Source organism: Rhipicephalus microplus, chromosome 3, assembly GCF_043290135.1.
Source record: "Rhipicephalus microplus isolate Deutch F79 chromosome 3, USDA_Rmic, whole genome shotgun sequence".
NCBI lineage: Eukaryota > Metazoa > Arthropoda > Arachnida > Ixodida > Ixodidae > Rhipicephalus > Rhipicephalus microplus.
This window is the reverse complement of record NC_134702.1, coordinates 57178916-57196979: the sequence shown is the minus strand read 5'-3', so window position 1 is coordinate 57196979 and position 18064 is coordinate 57178916. Positions and strand designations below refer to the sequence as shown.

The 18064-nt window shown below is 48.4% G+C and overlaps 1 protein-coding gene across 1 annotated transcript in view; it reads left to right on the top strand.

Annotated features, from left to right (window-relative positions):
* Positions 1–17069, top strand: part of LOC119161393 (uncharacterized) — a 299022-nt gene extending 281953 nt beyond the window's left edge. Inside the window, exon 5 of the mRNA XM_075889602.1 lies at positions 16309–17069. Within this exon, the coding sequence (XP_075745717.1) occupies positions 16309–16515 (207 nt within the window). The 3' untranslated portion in view covers positions 16516–17069. The remainder of the gene's footprint in view (positions 1–16308) is intronic.
* The last annotated feature ends 995 nt before the right edge of the window (positions 17070–18064 follow it).

The window sequence follows — 18064 nt, the reverse complement described above, 5'->3', positions numbered from 1 at the left end:
ACCGATTCGTCAAAAACCATATCGTGTGTCCTCTGCGGAGCGAAAGATCATCAGCGCTCAAGTCGAAGAAATGATGGGTAAAGGAGTAATTCGGGAATCGTCTAGCCCTTGGGCAGCTCCAGTGATACTGGTGAAGAAGAAAGACGGCACGTGGCGATTCTGTGTCGATTACCGTCGCCTAAATGCCGTTACTAGGAAAGACGTATACCCACTCCCACGAATTGACGACGCCATCGATTGCCTCTTTGCGGCTTCTTACTTCTCTTCTGTGGATTTACGATCAGGTTACTGGCAAATCCCTATGCACCCGGATGACAGAGAGAAGACCGCTTTTGTAACGCCCGATGGACTATTTGAATTCAACGTGATGCCTTTCGGGCTTTGTAACGCCCCCGCAACGTTTGAAAGGTTCATGGACACTATACTTCGCGGTTTGAAGTGGGAAGTTTGTATGTGCTACCTAGACGACGTTGTGATCTTCGGCCGAACATTTCGTGAGCATAACGAGCGCCTGGACTTGGTACTGAACTGCTTGAGGAAGGCCGGCCTTGTGCTTAATTCTAAAAAGTGCCATTTTGGTGAACGACAGACACTTGTGCTGGGACACCTGATCGACAAAGAAGGTATACGACCAGATCCACAAAAGACAACAGCTGTGGAGGCATTCGAGGCACCTCGCTCTGTGAAGCAGCTACGAAGTTTTTTAGGGTTATGCTCCTACTTTCGCCGTTTCATTCCCAAATTTGCTGACATAGCTCATCCGCTCACATGCCTTCTCCAAAAAGGTGTTCCTTTCGAGTGGAGCTCGGAATGCGACTCATCGTTTCGGCAGCTAAAGCTACTGTTGACGTCCCAGCCTATTCTTCGCCACTTCAATCCGTCATCACCGACAGAAGTTCATACCGATGCTAGTGGTGTTGGCATTGGCGCCGTACTAGTTCAGCGTGTCGGCGACAGCGAGCATGTGATATCGTACGCTAGCCGCTCATTGAGTCGCCCCGAGCGCAACTACACTGTCACCGAACAAGAGTGTCTGGCGGTCGTCTTCGCTGTGCAACGGTTTCGATCGTATCTCTACGGGCGCCCCTTTACTGTCGTCACGGATCATCACTCTCTATGCTGGCTTGTGAATCTTCGGGATCCCTCTGGTCGACTAGCACGCTGGGCGCTCCGTCTGCAGGAGTATGATTTCGTTGTTTCCTACAAGAGCGGCCGGCGACACGCTGATGCTGATTGTCTCTCTCGCCTGCCACTCCCAACGACTGAATGTGACGCGGACAACTTTGATGAATACATCGCTTTTGTGTCCACGGGATTTCCGGATATGGATACCTTCATATCAGAGCAGAGGAAAGACGACAGCTTACAGCCGCTATTCGCGGCCGCGCGGGAGTCCGCTGCAGACAATCGTTTTCGCTTACGTGACGGCGCCCTATATAAGACGAACTTCTCGGCTACCGGTGCGCGCTACCTTTTGGTTGTCCCCAAGAGCCTTCGCAGTCACGTATTATCTGCCATGCACGACGAACCAACTTCCGGACATCTTGGATGCACAAGAACACTCTACCGTGCTCAGGAACGCTTTTATTGGCCCCGGATGCGCAATGATACCGAACGGTACGTCGCCAGCTGCACCCAATGTCAGCGTTACAAGCGACCAACTGACGCGCCGTCTGGTCGCCTTCAGCCTGTTTCGCCTCCTAGCACCCCCTTTGAGCAAGTTGGTATAGATCTTCTGGGCCCTTTTCCGCGATCCACAGACGGCAATCGTTGGGTCATCGTTTGCGTAGACCACTTAACCCGTTATTGTGAGACGGCAGCACTGCCGTCGGCCACAGCAAAAGACGTTTCCATCTTCTTGCTGTTTCAAGTTATCCTCAGACACGGACCTCCTCGCATCGTAATCAGCGACCGTGGGCGGCAATTTACCGCGGATGTTGTCGAAGAGACCCTTCGTCTGTGCTCATCAAGCTTCCGCCATTCCACTCCATACCATCCACAGACTAATGGTCTAGTGGAACGCACGAACCGAACGCTTGCCAACATGCTGTCCATGTACATCGACTCCGCGCACAAAAACTGGGACACAATTTTGCCTTTCATCACCTATGCTTTCAACACCGCAGGACATGAGACCACTGGTTACTCACCTTTCTTTCTCCTTTATGCTCGTCCACCACGCTATAATCTTGACACTATGCTTCCCTACTCTGCTCATCACAGTGAGCCGATCAACGAGATTCTCTGTAGAGCAGAAGAAGCGCGACGCCTCGCTCGGCTACGCACCGTCACCTCGCAAGACCGGTCAAAGATCCGCTATGACGACCGTCACCGACATGTTCACTTCAATCCTGGAGATCAGGTGTGGCTCTGGACGCCTTTACGGAAACGTGGCCTGTACCAGAAATTTCTCGCTCACTATGTCGGGCCCTACGTTATCCTCGAACGCCTCAGTGAGGTCAACTACCGCATAGCACGGCTCACAAGCACTGGACGGCGCTCGGCTAAAACAGAAGTGGCGCACGTCGCTCGCATGAAGCTATGCAATGCACGAACCACTGAGTGACTCGCCCGGCGGGCTTCGTCTGCCAACGGGGAAATGTCACGAGCGGTTGCAATGCACGGCGCATACAGCGCGAATGAACATTCAGACAAAAGGTGAAGAAGGAAGACGACGTTGGGTGTGCTGTCTCGAGACCCCTTGTGGAAGTAAACGCGAACCATCCAGGCTCGCCTGTTTTTCCACCTTTTCGTGTACTTCTTGCGTGTAACAATATATATATATATAGCGCTGGTGATGAGTTGAGATATAGGAAGCGCGGCTTTCTTGGAAGCCGCGTTCTCAAGGGATATTGCCTCCTGTGTCCGGTCTCGAGAAAATGGGAAATGCGGATGATGGAAAGAGGGAGAGAGCAAAACAACTGTGATAAAAAAAAAGGGGGGGGAGGATCGCGAGCGTGAGACGGGACGACGGTGAATGCGGCGGGCGGCTTTGGCGCCAACGGGCGCCGGATAACCGTCCCTGAGAACGCCAGGCATTTTCCTCCTAAGACGGCGCAAATCCCTCGCCTAACCTGGCTGACGTGATCGATCAGGGAAGAAAAAGGAGGTGCGAGAAGGATGCCTCTCGGCAAAGTGTGCGTGTGTTGGCCGTCTTTGGTTGCGGTGTTGTGTAGCGATGTACTCCCATCCTCCGCCAGCTTCATCCTCTTCCTCCCCGCCTTCCTCTGCGCGCCTTTGTGCGGTAGCCGAACACACAGCGCCTCTAGGCGCGCTGGAGATCGATGCGGCTGTTTCGCCGCCTATGGCGTGTGTGTGCGCGCGCGCTTGGTATAGCTTTGTACGCGTGCGTGGCTACGACGGCTCAGTGCCCACTGTCGCAGCATGGTCGTGGTTCTGGGGGATCTTTCCGCTTATCCGGAGCCTTTGCGGCTTTCATGGGTCGACTAGGTTTTGCCACGAGGTGCCACAACCCCTCACCCGTGAACGTGTCATTCAAGAAGAAGTGAAAACACAGAAAAAGCCAGGGCGGTTTAATGCTATGTCCAGTTTGCCTTTGTCTATGGCGGAAAAAAAGTGAGGGAGTAAGAGAAAGCGAGACATCGAAGAAAAACGGGGACGTTAACAAGGACTGAGTCCGCTTGGCTAGCTCGCACAGGGTATAGGGGACTGGAAAGTTGGAAAAGAGAAACGCCACTTGGCCACTATCGTGGTCGCGGATGTTGTAACGCTTCCGTGTTCGCAGGTGTGCCCGTTTTGCTTTTTTTTCGCCCAGACACGTTGTAAACTGTTCTTTGCAGACGATGATACATTGGGGCAGGGATGTATGAGGCAAGGTGCATACTAAGTAATAGTAAGACTCGACTTTCCTCCTCTCTTCGCTGTCCGCTGGCTCATCAGGACCGCTGTTTTATCTGCTGGTTCATCATTGACTTTAATCTGAACCACGCGTCCCATTTTGCACACGCGAAGCAAAAACATAATAAAAAATCGCTTGCACCATGTTTACCTGAAGAGCTGCAATTTACTGTGCCGCAATGGGGTGCTCCGCGTTTCAGCCAGGAACCCCAGATGGCCTTGACCAGGGTTTATCTCTGCGGTTGTCAGGCTGCGCTGTTTCTTGCAAGACAATTTCGCTATATTGGGTATAACTGCTCGCGTTTTCATGGACGACCGTCTTACGCGTTAGTTTCTGCAGCTGTCAGAACCGTTTTCAAGCGCTGGTCACATTTTGTCACTTTCGATGAAGATATGTTGTCAAACGGCAACCTTCATCGATGTAAATGCTCTCTAAACACGTTCGCGCGCCATTTGCCAGAGACAATGGGCTGATACATCGTCTTCGTCAACGCGTTAAAAGCTGAGCGCGCGAGCCTCGCCGGCGTGAAAAGGGCTTTTTGAACGATTCATTGTCGCGCCGTTGGGGGGGGGGGGGAGTGCAGAGGGAGGGAGGGAGGAATGTAATGGAATAGGGTGCGCGGCTACTTGGCTTCCGCAGCGTTCGTTACTTGCTTTCTCTCAAATCGCAGGCGCGCGTGCGTACGCTTGCGGTGCTTGATACGCATACGCCAATCAGTGAAGCGGCGGCGCCTTCGGCTAATTAAGGATTGAGCGATGAATCGCAGGGGGCTGTCAACTGAGCAGCCCGGGCCGATGAACTGTGGCACGCGCCCATAGAGGGAAAAAGGGGGAGTTCGAATAAAGATGGTGACGCGAGAAGGGGTGGGCAGCGGGAATGGGGATTCTCTTTCTCTCTCTCTTCCACTTGGCATCCGAACGAACTCTCCTCACTGCGGAAGGTGAACGATGCTTTTGTCAGAGAAATGGAGCCACACCCCTCTTTTGCGGCCGGCTCCCGCAGTGAATGTGCCAGGGGCGCGGCTGGCCAGCCGGTCCGGTTAACGCTTCGCGAGAGCCTTTAATTCGATAATGCGCGCCTCATTAAGCTCCGCCGCTGGTGAGTCGGACCACGCGCTCCCGTTCGACCGACGCGTGCGCGTGTGTGCGTTCGCGCTTACGTGGCTGCGAGCCACTTCACCCTGCGTGGGGAGTGTATAACGCCGAATACGTATGCATTATCTCGGCCCTTGAGGTGTCGGGCTCTTCGCATCACTCGCACGCCGGCTATCCGTGAGTGCGTGCTGAGTCGGAGTGTGCCTTCGGAGCACCCTCGTTGACGCTGCTATAGGCGTGAACAACTGTGGCGCCTGGTGCGTTTTGCGTGTTGTTCAGGATGATGATAATGCGTTTATTTTATTCTGTTTCCGCCGTGAATGGTAGCGAACTAGAATCGCCTCCGATGAATCTCCCGGCCTTTAGTGGTGCCTTATTTCATGCTTCCCCCGCAGCCGCTCGTGAACAAGGCTTCGGAGGTATTTCATCGAGAACGTCAGAAGGATACGTTGTGTTGGCTTTTTGAAGGTATTATTCTCCAGAAATGTCGTAAGACTCGTGAGTAAAGTTACCCAACTGCCCCACCGTGGTGGTCTAGTGGCTAAAGTACTCGGCTGCTGGCCCGCAGGTCGCGGGATCGAATCCCGGCTGCGGCGGCTGCATTTTCGGTGGAGGCGGAAATGCTGTATGCCCGTGTGCTCAGATTTGGGTGCACGTTAAAGAACCCCAGGTGGTATAAATTTCCAGAGCCCTCCACTACTGCGTCTCTCAATTTCATACGATGGTTTCGGGACGTTAAACCCCGCATGTCAATGAAATCGAGAGAATGACCCAACTTATACGAGGTGAAAAGCAAATGGATGCAATAATAAGTCACGTGCGCTGTGGCAAAACAGCAAGAAATAAAAATAACATACAGCAAAGCGCAGAGTTAGACTGTTGCCTGAAGCCGTCTTCCTGTGGCTGTGAACTAGATCCGGAATAATATCGCATAATTTAAAAAAAATAAAAATAAAAGAGTTTTACATCGTGTGTAAATGTTTTGTTCACCTAAGACCGTGCTTGTTTCTTGTCAGCTTCTAGTATACTAGACTGCCGTAAGGTTGCGTGGTCCCGTTCGTAAGGCTTAGGAACGGACCGTCTTCCATTGCAAACACGGCATACGAGTCTGTTCCCGAGCTTTTCTTTACCTGCAGCCTGATGTTCGACAGTACTTAACACGGGCTACGGTTATCGTGTCGATTGCGCCCATGTGTGTCGGTGTCTTTTCTTCCTGTAGTTGCTACATCCCAAGCGATCCGTCCTTTTCCGCGAGCCGTTCCTTTGGACGCCCGGCGTACTCCTTACCACCCTTTGTCGCGGCTGCTTTTTGCGTTATCATCGTTTCGTACCACTCTCAAGTGCTCTCTCGCTCGGCTCTCCGCGGCTTGTGCGGGAACACTCGCGGTTTCTTTAGGCATTGATCACGGAGGATCCTCCCGGCGCTCCCTTTCTATAGTGCCTAGAATACAATGTATTCTATGCACTATATATACGATGCTTTCTCTTTGGCGATGACCCCCGATGGCGTTGAAGGGTCGTCGTTGTCACGATTATGTTCTAGTTGCTGCCTCGCACCGCGCTTCTTTTATCCGTTGTTTTTTTTTTTCGCGTGGCCTTCCTCTTGCTTATCGCTTTGTTTATTCTGCTGCACGACCAGGCTTGTTATTGTTGGTTGGTTAGCTGGGCGCGTTTCTCTGCAACACTCGTTCTGTCGTGATAACAAGACCATCGCACTATGTCGAGAGAATAGCAACTGGTGAACTGCACAGTCACATGCTTACGCTACGTTTTCTTTAAAAACATCCAATAAAGATATGAAAGTGTTACTGGCGTTCCAAATTGGTTTCAGCTTTAGAATTCAGTGCCGTTTCCGCGTTGAAGGGGAGGGTAGACACAATGGAAATTCTAATTCGATGAGAGATTCATGCCTCACACGTTGAAAAGTCACACTGTATGCGTTTTGCCTCAATGCTATTAAGCATCGGGACTGAATGTTTTTATCTGTCCCGAGCGCATTATCGACCGGAAAATCGTTTTGTTCCATCTCTCTAGGCGTATCAGATTTTGGCTAACGTTATTCAGGGGGCTGCATGACAGGTATTTATAGTCGCGTGTAGGCGGGTCTCCAGCCGATTGGTTTTTCGTTGTATGTTCTCCACCCATAAAAAATTATATGGGCCAACTTCACCACCATATCGGTTTAGAGAATAGACGTAGCTTGGTATAACGATTTTGTTCAGATAGTGGTTTTGCCTAACATTGGGTTTGTGTGTTTGTAACACCCCCTGGAATGTGCATTGCGCAATAAGCGAACCTAATAGTACACAAATCATGCTTTCTCGGCTAATTAGGACAACCCATTACGTTGCTTTCATGATGTTGCATGTTAAGACGTAAGAAAAATACGGCTTCAGTGATAGTGTGAGATTCAAGAACTATAATGCAAAATATTTTGCGATATGTTGCGGCCATAATTAGCGTATGTAACGTGGTCCCGCACTTTCTGCTTAGCGACCATATATCGCCCTTTTTTTTATTACTTGTGGTTTAGTGCCTCGGTGTTCACGTTTTCTCGCAACTTCGGTCAGCTGTATCGTTTGAGCGTCCGATTGATCTCGTCTGTCGGCCCGGATAACGGCTCTAGCTTTGAGTTCAACGCCACTTGAAAGCCGCTGACTGCTAGAGCCGAAAGCATTCCATGCCTAATATATTCAGTGTGATGTAGCTGCAAGTGGGCGTCGGTATCTACTCGTAAGGTGGACCGCTAGCTATGTATGTCGCAATCATCCCATACCAACAGCGCACTCTGTTGTTTTGCTTATCTCGGAAAGAAACGTTAGTAAAATCGATTGATCAAACAACCGAGGCATCGCTATTCCTCGCACGTGGCCACGTTGTACGCTTTGTAGAGCAAAACGTGCGAAGAAGGTGAGTTTTGCGAAAAGCGTGTGCGCCGAAAAAAAAAAAAATCAATGCGGGCTCGAAATGGGGTATACGCTGGGTTGGGAAAGCGTTATGCTTCCGTTAAACTGAAGGCGGTGCGGCGACTGTCACGAAATGGCGCTCACTGCAGAGCTGCAGGCGAACGCGGTCCATTACGTTTCGTTTTCGTTCTTTTCGCTACACTCGTTCGCGGCGCGATGAAAAATGGACATTGTCGCTGCCACACCGCCCACAACCTTGTCGCGGTGCAGCTGGCTCGCGAGCTTTCTCTTCTGGGGGCGGCTGTGGAGCTTCGCGCGAGGCGTTCGAAATAACCGCCCTTACCGTCTCTTCTTCTTTGTTCGCTTCTTTTTTTTTTTTTTTTGTACCCTGTCTCGCTTTCTCGCTTTTCATTTTTTTTTTTACAAGACGACCGGAATAAGAGGGCACTCCCGACTCACGCCCACGGCTCTTTGGCCCGCCGGGTCCATTTGTCAGAGTCCACGTCCCTCTCCGCACCATCGGCCTGAACAAACGCGCGCGCGCGCGCGCGCGCGCGTGTGTGTGTGTGTGTGTGTGTGTGTGTGTGTGTGTGTGTGTGTGTGTGTGTGTGTGTGTGTGTGTGTGTGTGTGTGTGTGTGTGTGTGTGTGTGTGTGTGTGTGTGTGTAATACGCGTGCGCGTGAGGGGGGGGGGGGAATCAGCTAGGATTTACCACCGTCGTGCGTTTCTGCTTTCTTTCGCATTGGTTCTACTACGCTGACGTCGGGGTCAGCATCGAAGCAGTGTGCCACATATACGCGTCGTTAGGATGACCGATAGGTGGACGAATTGGTTTAGGTTGAAAATCGAGGTTATGTTGGACGAGAGAAGATGTACACTAGGAACGACGCAATGACAGCGCATGTCCTGTTTTCTTCTGGTTCCTTGTGTGCTTGTTGGTTGGCGATGCTTTACGACAGTCCCGTGTCATGTAAATGTACTTGGCGCTTGCGTCTTCTCTGTGTTTGTTCGTGCAGCTCTACATTGTCGTTCGTTAATTTCGGCGTCGTGTTAAAATCGTTCTTTCTTATGTGTTCCGCTGTGGGGACCTTTCTTTTGATCTCATTTTTTTTTGCCCCTCGGTCTTCTCGTTTTCCTTGAGTTTGATTCCATCCATATTGCTTCTTGTCTGTAAACAGCCGAGCGAATCGTAATCCGATCACCTGTACTTACATCTCGCCAGCCGTTACATCAATTCGTTGCAGTATATATGGAGCAGCTTGATCTTCGGGGCTGTGAAGTCGTTTTCTGTTGCGCTTCGATGCGTCCGTTAGCTCGAGCGTTTGAAGTGGTGCCGGAATAATGATTACGTCGCCGTCGTTTTGTATCGTTGCTATCCGTCTTTACGTATACACTCCGCACGCTCAATACCACTTTATTTTCACATGTCCGCTTTGGTGATGTTGCTCTTGTTACGGTGCACGGCTTCTGGCCTGAAGGTCGCGTGGGGTTGGTCGCATTTTCAAGGAGGTGAAATGCTGCAGAGGTCAATATACTGTGCGAGGTCAGTGCTGGTTACAGAACAGCAGAAGGTGGAAATTTCTGGAGCGCTCCGCTATGGAGTGCGTCATAATCAGATCGTTATTTTGGCTCGTAAATGCCATATATTATTATTATTATTATTATTATTATTTTTATTGCATATCCGTAGGGTAGCTTTTCATGTGCTGGTTGCCTTTTGCGAGTTCTGTCTCGCGAAAATGTCAGCGAGGGTCACTACTTCCATTCGTGGCATTTTTTTTTATATAAGCATAGTTCTTTGCACTACGAAGCGGCGGGTTCCGATATGTCTCGGCGATATAGTTGTCACTGTCGTCGAGCAGTGAAGTGCACTGCGTCTCCTTATTGACGCGTGTGCCATTTCACATGTCCCGCGGTGCCGTCAGTTTTTTTTTTTTTTTTTTTTAAGTGTGGATTCCTTTAGAAGGTTTGGCTGTCGTAAGCTGTAGTGCCACGCTGTTATCGCACGCTGTCGTCGTTGCTCGGCGTAAAGCAGGCAGAAGATATTGCACGGCCAGCTGTAGCATATTGAGCCTAAGCTCGTGCCTAAGAAAAGTATTCTTCCTTTTATTATTCAAGCTCTAAATAATAATGATATATGATATTATATAAATGGTAATGAAATCATATGTTATTAATGATATAAAGTGTGGACTTTACTACACTGTGGCTATGGAAAGGCAAGAGAGACCGCGTATAAAACGAGGACACTAGTGAGGAATAGAAAGAAAAATAAGGTAATAAATGCGAACTGAATATGAATCAAAACAAAACAACAATGACGAAAAAATACGGGAATGTAGAACATGTATGCCAGAGAAGGAAAAAGAAAAGAGTCAATTGGAGAGAAACCAATCCACCTTTTTCAGAGAGAAACCAAAATTGACTCTTTTCAGTGAGAAACCAAAATTGGCGCCACTGTGGCGGAGCGGCTTTAATTTCTTTTCTTCTATTTTTGACCTTTTTTTTTCCGCCGTGGTGGGTGTTTCGTGGTAATCATTTTCGTTGACGGCACTTCTGTCCTTCATTTCCAGGGTAATGGTCGCACGATAATAATAAAAAAAACTGCAGCAATTCTTTTTTTTTTTTTAACACACTCCAGAAGCCGTTTCGCGAGGGCCATAAACAGCGCGTGGCTGCGACCGAACGTCGTATATTCCGCGTAACTGCGGTCGATGATCTCCGCTAAAGTTCGCTTTAAATGGCGGTGCCCGTCGCCGCGGATGTCGTCGCCGGAACGCGAACGTCATCGTGTGCTGGTGCGTCATGTATTTCAATTTTATCTTTCGTACTCTATTGCCAGCCCGCATATGAGTATCAGTGTACTTATATAACCTCTGTCTTTTGCGTTTAGCGCCCTTTTTTGAGCGCTCGATTTGTGACAGACGCATTATCTGCGGTTAATTTAAGTGTGAAAAAATAAGACATTTGATTTTAATTACATGGATTGCGAAACTATCTTGGAAAGTCGGCGCTTCATATATTAGAAGCGACCCTTGCTGTTATTTCGCAGTATTGCATTAACTTCAGTTCGGTGAAAAAAGGTTCGGGGCATTCGTGCAAGCGTCGTTTCAGTTTGTCACGTGCCGAGATTTAGCTTCTAGATTTACTTTAATTATGGATGAATATATTTGAACGAAAGCCCACGTGGGCATACTTCTTTCTGCCGGTATTTTTGGCTGCTACTAAAAAATTGCATCGGAACGAAGAAGAAAAGAAAAATGAACTTTAATTATGAAATTGGCACACTTGTCGCATCATTTCACATGAGCTATGTGCAGTGTGTTTGTGGGGTTAGCCTTAGTTAATACAAGAAGCATACCGTGCCACGTACGTATAACGTGGCCTCCGCGATCAGCTCTTGCAGGAGCGGCGCGTTTCAGGAGCTAATCGCGCAGGCAACGCGTGTACGAACCCCACTTGTTTATGGGTAAGTTGTTTGCCTCCTATCACAGTACGCCGAGACAGCTTAATGCCGCCGCATCAGCTGCAGCGACATCGCAAATAATGCAGTGAGAAATCGAACAAGAACGAGCTGTGCCGTCGCCCGCGTTGTAAAGATTCCCTGTTAAAACATATAGATACAGCTTTACAACACTGCGCATAAGCGCTTGTGTGGTCATGCCGATGTAGGCGATGGATATCGGCGCGCGTCCCATTCTTTTCCGTTGGAAATGACATGGCGCCGTACACCGGGAGCCAGATTTCTAAAGACGGGCGAACAAGGACAACTCCGGAAATGTCGCCGAAGAAAAAAGAAGAAAAAGGAAGGGCGAGAAAGGCGAGGGAGCGAGGGTGAGTTGTACTCATTCCAAGCGAGAAAAAAAAAAAGACAGAAGAGAGAAAGAGAGGTCTGTAGACATTGGAATCACGACGGTGAAGAGTAGGATATGGAGAAACGAAGGAGAGAGAGGGGACCACCATGGGGCATCCAACGGGGCGGAAATAAAGAGAACGTGCGGGGGCAGGGACTCGCGGCAGAAATCGATTTCTCGAACCCAGCAGTTTGTCGACAGTTCGTCTTCTCGTCGTGCTTTTTTTTTTAGGTTAGGGAGTGGGGGGAGGGGGGGTATATGCGCTTGTTTTTTTTTTTTCTTCGCCAGCGTATGTGTGGCGTGTAGTCCCGTCCTCCTATCGTCTAGTTTGCTCCGTTTTCTTTCCACCGTTGTATCTTTAATTTTTTTTTTCCCGATCCAATTCCCCGTCCTGTTCTTCTTCGGCCGCTTCTCTTCCAGATTCGCCGGGGTAAAAACGATGAGCGGCTGCAGACGAAAGGATCAGAAAAGAAATGAACTGGCGCAGAATTAGAGGGGCGAGAAAGAAAGATAAGGAAAGTAAAAATAAGCGCACCGAGGAGCGCGGCGAGATGACTGAAAAGGGAGCAGGGGGAGGTTTTTTCGCTCCGGCGGATATTTGACGATTATTTGTGCGGGAGATTGTCTTCTGGGTGTCCGCGTTATATTACTTCGCTTTTTGTTTTCTGTAGTGGAAAGTGGTCTCCTCGTTGCATTGCTGTTCCATTTCTCTCTTTCTCTGTATTTCTCTTTTCACTATACCATTCTCGTTACTCTTTACCAAGCTCCCGTCGCTGTTTAGCTATCTTCTTTTTCTTCGTTTTTTTTTTTTGCCCCTTCGCAGCGATTCCGCCCCGCTGCTTCTGATCTCTGTGTTCTTGTCCTTTTTCATCATCTTATGATGCTCATGTGGATCGCCCTATTTCTTTCTTTCTTCTTTTGTGTTCGTTTTAACTCTCGCCCTTTTGCACACGTGACTCGTCAGTCTACGTTGTTCTTTGCTGGCGTCACTCTCCTTCTGGGGTGCTTTATTTGACGCCCCTCTTTTTTCGCAGTATTGTCACTGGAACATTGTGGCTAAAGATTTGCTTTTGTTATAGTTTTCGTTTTTCTATATCTATATACTCGTGGTGGCAATAGTTTTTTGTGACCGGCCCATGCATCCTTCATTTCAGAGCGTGTTGACGGCATCACTTATAGGGAAAATTTGTGACATGAACATACGTAAAGTCGCGCCGTCCTGTTTTTCATCTGTTTTTTTTTTGTTGTTGTTGTTCGGTAGTTCATATGTGAATCCAAACCGACTCGCCCAACTTTTCCTTGTGTGAAATAATAATAATAATAATAATAATAATAATAATAATAATAATAATAATAATAATAATAATAATAATAATAAACTGTTGGTCGATTGATTCGCGAGGCGTCAGTGTCAGGCGCTCCAAACTCACAAGATCGCTGTTCTCGCGTGTCGCGTCGTGCGGAGTCTTGATCAAAGTACCCGGTAAAGCTGGTTTCTCCGCTCAAGAATGCCGCTTGAGGTGAAGCCAGCTTTTGAGAACGCGTTTATGGGGCGGGGTCGCGCGGATTGACACGACATGAAATAAGAGTAGATTGTTCTCGCCTTCCGATTGGTGTACGCAGATGCACAAATAACCGTGGAATTTTCTTTCTCTCTTTCTCTTTATTTTTTCAATTTACTTCGAGATGCTAGTGGGGATCTCCTGACGCCCCAGCAGTACATGCCCGCGCACCGCGTTGATCTCCGTTCACCTCAAACGCTACATACAGCGTCTCCTGAATGGCCTTGAGCTTAGCGTTGATGGGGATGTGATGCAATGGGAAAGTGACCATCTACGTTCCCGTCTGTCCCTTGTCGTCTCTTTTGCTCGCTTGTTCTCGTCACTTGGCGGCTGCCGTTATTTCCTACCGCTCTCTTTCTGCTTTCCTTCGCATTTTCCCTGTCATTACATCCGCCAGTCGCAACGAGCCGCCATCTCCCGCCACCGGAATTGTCTCTTCGAGTGTCGGGAGACAAGTTGACCGGGCGCATTGCCGATTTTGCTTCCCCTAATTTTCTCTTTTTTCTTTCTTTCACCCTTCTCGATCGGATGGCGACAGCTCTGATATCTGGTGCCATCGTTTTCTTTGTTGAGCATCTTTGTGTGTGTGTGCGTGCGACGTGTATGCTTTTTGCGCCGTTACTTTCTTGATGTTTTATTCATTTTATTCCTCTTCTTTTGCATTTTTCTTCTTTCTGCTCTGCTTGAGTGACTGTGGTCTTGTTTGGCCTGCTAAGATCTGTCAGGTCTTGTTTGTAGATTTTGCATCCTTTTTCTTTTCTTCTTTCTTTCTTTCTTTCTTTCTTTCTTTCTTTCTTTCTTTCTTCACGTCTTCCTGCTTCTTTCGTTTCTTACTTCGGGCGACTTCTTGTTGGGCCGTCGTTGTATGTTCCTGTTGAAACGCGCGTGTATGTCGTGTGCAGTAGGGCGCGAGTGAAAGCGTTTCGGGTTCAGGAAGGGGTCTGAGAAGCAACGATAACATAAACGACAACCGACTGCGATGTTGGCAGAGCATGCGCTTCTGCAGCGCCGCATGACCGCCGCTGCATACCCCTCCCTGTCAGCGTCTGCAAACGTCAAAGGCGTTTCCAGTCGAGGCGTTTCGGTTTTTTTTTTTTTTTGGGGGGGGGGGGGGTGAAGAGGGGTGGATGGAAACAGCGTGTTTGCCGATGACTCCCTCGGCGCTGCACGCGGTTACTGATCGCCGTTGCTCTCTCTCGTGCTCTCTGCGTGCAGCTCGAGTTTGATTGCGGCTTCTGAGTCGCGTGCGTGCTGTAATGACGGCCTTTCGTGACGGATGTAACTGAGCCGGAGGAGTGATACGGAGGCCGTCGACTCTTCTTCCTCCTTTCCCTGTATCGCCGCCGGGATATCCGGCCTCTTCTTGCATGCTCTCTCTTCTTGAATCAACTCTTGACACATTTCTTGACGCTTGGGGATGTGTTCCGTTTCTCTCTCTCTCTCTCTCTCTCTCTCTCTCTCATTTTTCTTATATGTCGAGAGATCGGAGCAGATTTTCCGTGGACAGTGGGAAACGGAAGGCGTGCATCAGTTGTGTTTCTTCTCTTCCTTCCTTTTCAATCAGTCTGTGTTTTGTTTTCTTTTTATTTATTTTTTCATTTTGTTAAACCTCGTGTCGTTCTTGGTAGCGGCGTCCAAGCATAAAGGATTGTGCCTTTAGTGTAGCTGGAAAGGCGAATGCTGACGCCGTAGTTTTTTTTGTTTTTTTTTGCAGTGCTTTGATGACGGTGTAGGTGGCAAAACGGCAGACAGTGTTTAAATTTGACATTACGCGTGTACGAATGGCACTGTACCGCTTGTGTATGCAGTGACAGACAGATAAACAAACAAGGAAGCAACAAAAAAATAATATCCAGGTCATCAGCGGCGTGGATGAGCAGAATACGTTAATAACAAAACTTCGCGGGAAAATGGTTGTGTAGCTATTTACATACAAGGGAGTGCGTTTGTGTTCTGACGTTCTTTTCATCGCCAGAGAGCTTGCTCGCTCCTTTGCCGTTTCATTTTAATGCTATCCTTGCGTTAAAACATGATTTTCCTGTGTTGTGTTCTAGGGCAGTGACAGCCAAGGCCACACCGCTGCGAGTTATTGATGAAGGACAACTGCTTGTAATTGTCGCATTGAATTTAAAACCGAGAACTTTAGTGCGAATGGCTTACGCGTTCTTTGGAGATCTTGTAAGCGTGACTCGTATAAGGATACGTGGTGCTTGCGTCGTGCGTCCCCGTTTGTGTATTGTGCCGCCGCGGCGTCATTTAGCTGCTCCCGAGGTTCCATGTTTCTAAATGTGACGCAAGGGCCTTTGTTTCATCAAGGCGAAAGGCTGAAGTATATCGTTGCGCAGCCCCTGATATCGTACGAAAAGCCGCGTGACCTGCGCCGCTAGTGACGTCACGCGGTGACGTAGCGATGTGGCATCGCCATCACGACTACACTGATGTTCAAACTTTGTGACCTTGTCATGACGTAATCGCTAGATATTAGATGTAAACGCCGCCACATGACTTCATCAGCTGACATTGTCATTTAGTCTATGATGGGCCGCTACCGGAGGAAGCAGTGGTTTGCTGATGTCGATGGGGGGGGGGGGGAGGCAATTGAATTTTTGAACCCTTATTTCTGGCAATAAGTGCGGCCATCGATCGCATGATAATGCATTACCATGTGCGTAGCAGGGTTTCGTTTTGCAAATGTTACAAACGTAACATAATTCATAATTTCGTTAGTGGAAATGCCTTTCTGGCACAAACCTCTGTTTTTTTTTATTTGATGACAACAGTTAAGGCATATTGGTTAATATTTGCTGTGAAACGCTTAGGTTTTACTTGTCTTCCAGTTGCTTCATGTCCAACAAACCTTCCTAGACACCGTAATGGATGTGTTAGCCGAAACCTTCGTGCTCAGTCAAGGTATACGCCTGAGTATTTGTACGTTTAGCTTTTCATTTCTTCACGTTGCTTCTTTATCTTTAGGGCCGCCGGTATACATTTGTGCTAACAGATTGTTTCGTTTCTTTGTCTCTCCCTTTGCAGTGTGATAGTGAGAGCGACAGCGAAAGGGTAAGTGCGCTACTACCACTTTTTATACGGTGTTCCACCGGTCTCCAACTGGTGTGGGCGCCATCGCGGACTTCGGAGGAGCACACCAGTCATGAAGTTCGGAGGAGCACGCCAGGAGCACGCCGCTACGGTTTTATACGGTTTCCCGAACGACGGGTTTTCGCGTGGTCGTGCTCGTAAGAAAATGCGCTTTCTGGACAACTCTCGCTTTCGGTAACACCGTTCCGCGGGGTAATATAGGATGAAGGGATCGTCGTCGATAATCCGGTCTCTCTTACAAAAAAAAAAAAAAATACAACGTTATCTTATGTTTCTTTTTAATGAGAAAGTTAAGTAAATGCGTTCGATCTCTTCATGATATATGCTCGTCCGTTTTTTTTGTTCTTTAATAAATGAACAAATGAAAAGAAAGCTCCGTGTTTGTTACCCGTCTTTAGTAGTCCCGGCGTGTTGCGTAAAGCTCTTAATTAAAAAAAAAACTAAGAAAAAAAATACAACTACGTGTCAACTCTTCTCCAAGTTTCTTGACTTTCCGAGAAAAGTACAACATTCATCCCTAACGGAGTTAATGTGTCTCCTTTAAAAGAGTCGTATACCAGGCAAGTGAGGACTTACCAAACTAGAGGACTTTTTTCGCTGTTGTTGTTGTTGTTTACTTAAAGTGTAAAAATGCGGATAGCACCATTTTCTTTGATATGGGTTTCGCACGAGTCACCGCGCTTGTTCGGTGCACTGATGCCCCGCGTAGGACAGTGCGTGTGCTTTACCAAAATGTTTCCCAGATCGGATTTCTCGTGCTTGACCGGGCGATTGGCGAATTTGCGTCGTTTATCTCGATGTATACCAGAAATGGAAAATGTGGAGGAGAAGCCGACAAAGTCAAGTTACGTGGCTGGGCTTATTGAATATTCATGTATGACGATTTAGGTAGCAGAGCGGTAGAGTAAGTGCAATTAAATTTAGCCGTTTTTCTTAATTACATCGCTCGCAACTTGACTGTCAAACCAAACTTTCCCCCCTTGCCCCCTTCCAACAGCAGCCAACGGAAGGTGCAGGGGGGGGGGGATAATCCCATAGACACAACGGAACGTAGTTTACCGTAGGTCACGACATCCTCGCACTTAGAGACGAACTCTACACTTACCGACTACATATAATCTACATATCAATCTCTGCCGGCTGCTCTTTGTATTTCTGTTACAGCTGTCACTGTTTCCAACTTGCGCGGTGAAGTCGCGTCTGTCTGTCGTCGTTCTATTCGAGGGCGTTGAAACGACGTGTCAACACTTGCGGGACTGCTTCGCCTGTCAGAGCCGGTTCTCGGAAGCGAGGTTGAGCACCCCATCCTCTTCTCTCGGCAGACATATGCTCACCTGCCTGCATCCAACGTGCATGCATCTGATCGGCGCGTGACAGCTTCCAGCCGGCTCGTCAATCGCGAAACGCCGCTCGTCGTGCCGAGTGGAGTGCATGCACGGGTTATATATATATATATATATATATATATATATATATATATATATATATATATATATATATATATATATATATATATATATATATAAACAAGACACGCACACAAGCTGCCGTGACGAGTGCTCCGTCGACATCACCTTCGATACTCGGAAAAGGCGACGCGTATCGTATACGTCTGGGTCTGAACCGGCGTCACCTTGCGCGACGACATGGCGCACTGTCTTTCTCTTTGAACTACTTGGATCGATGGCTC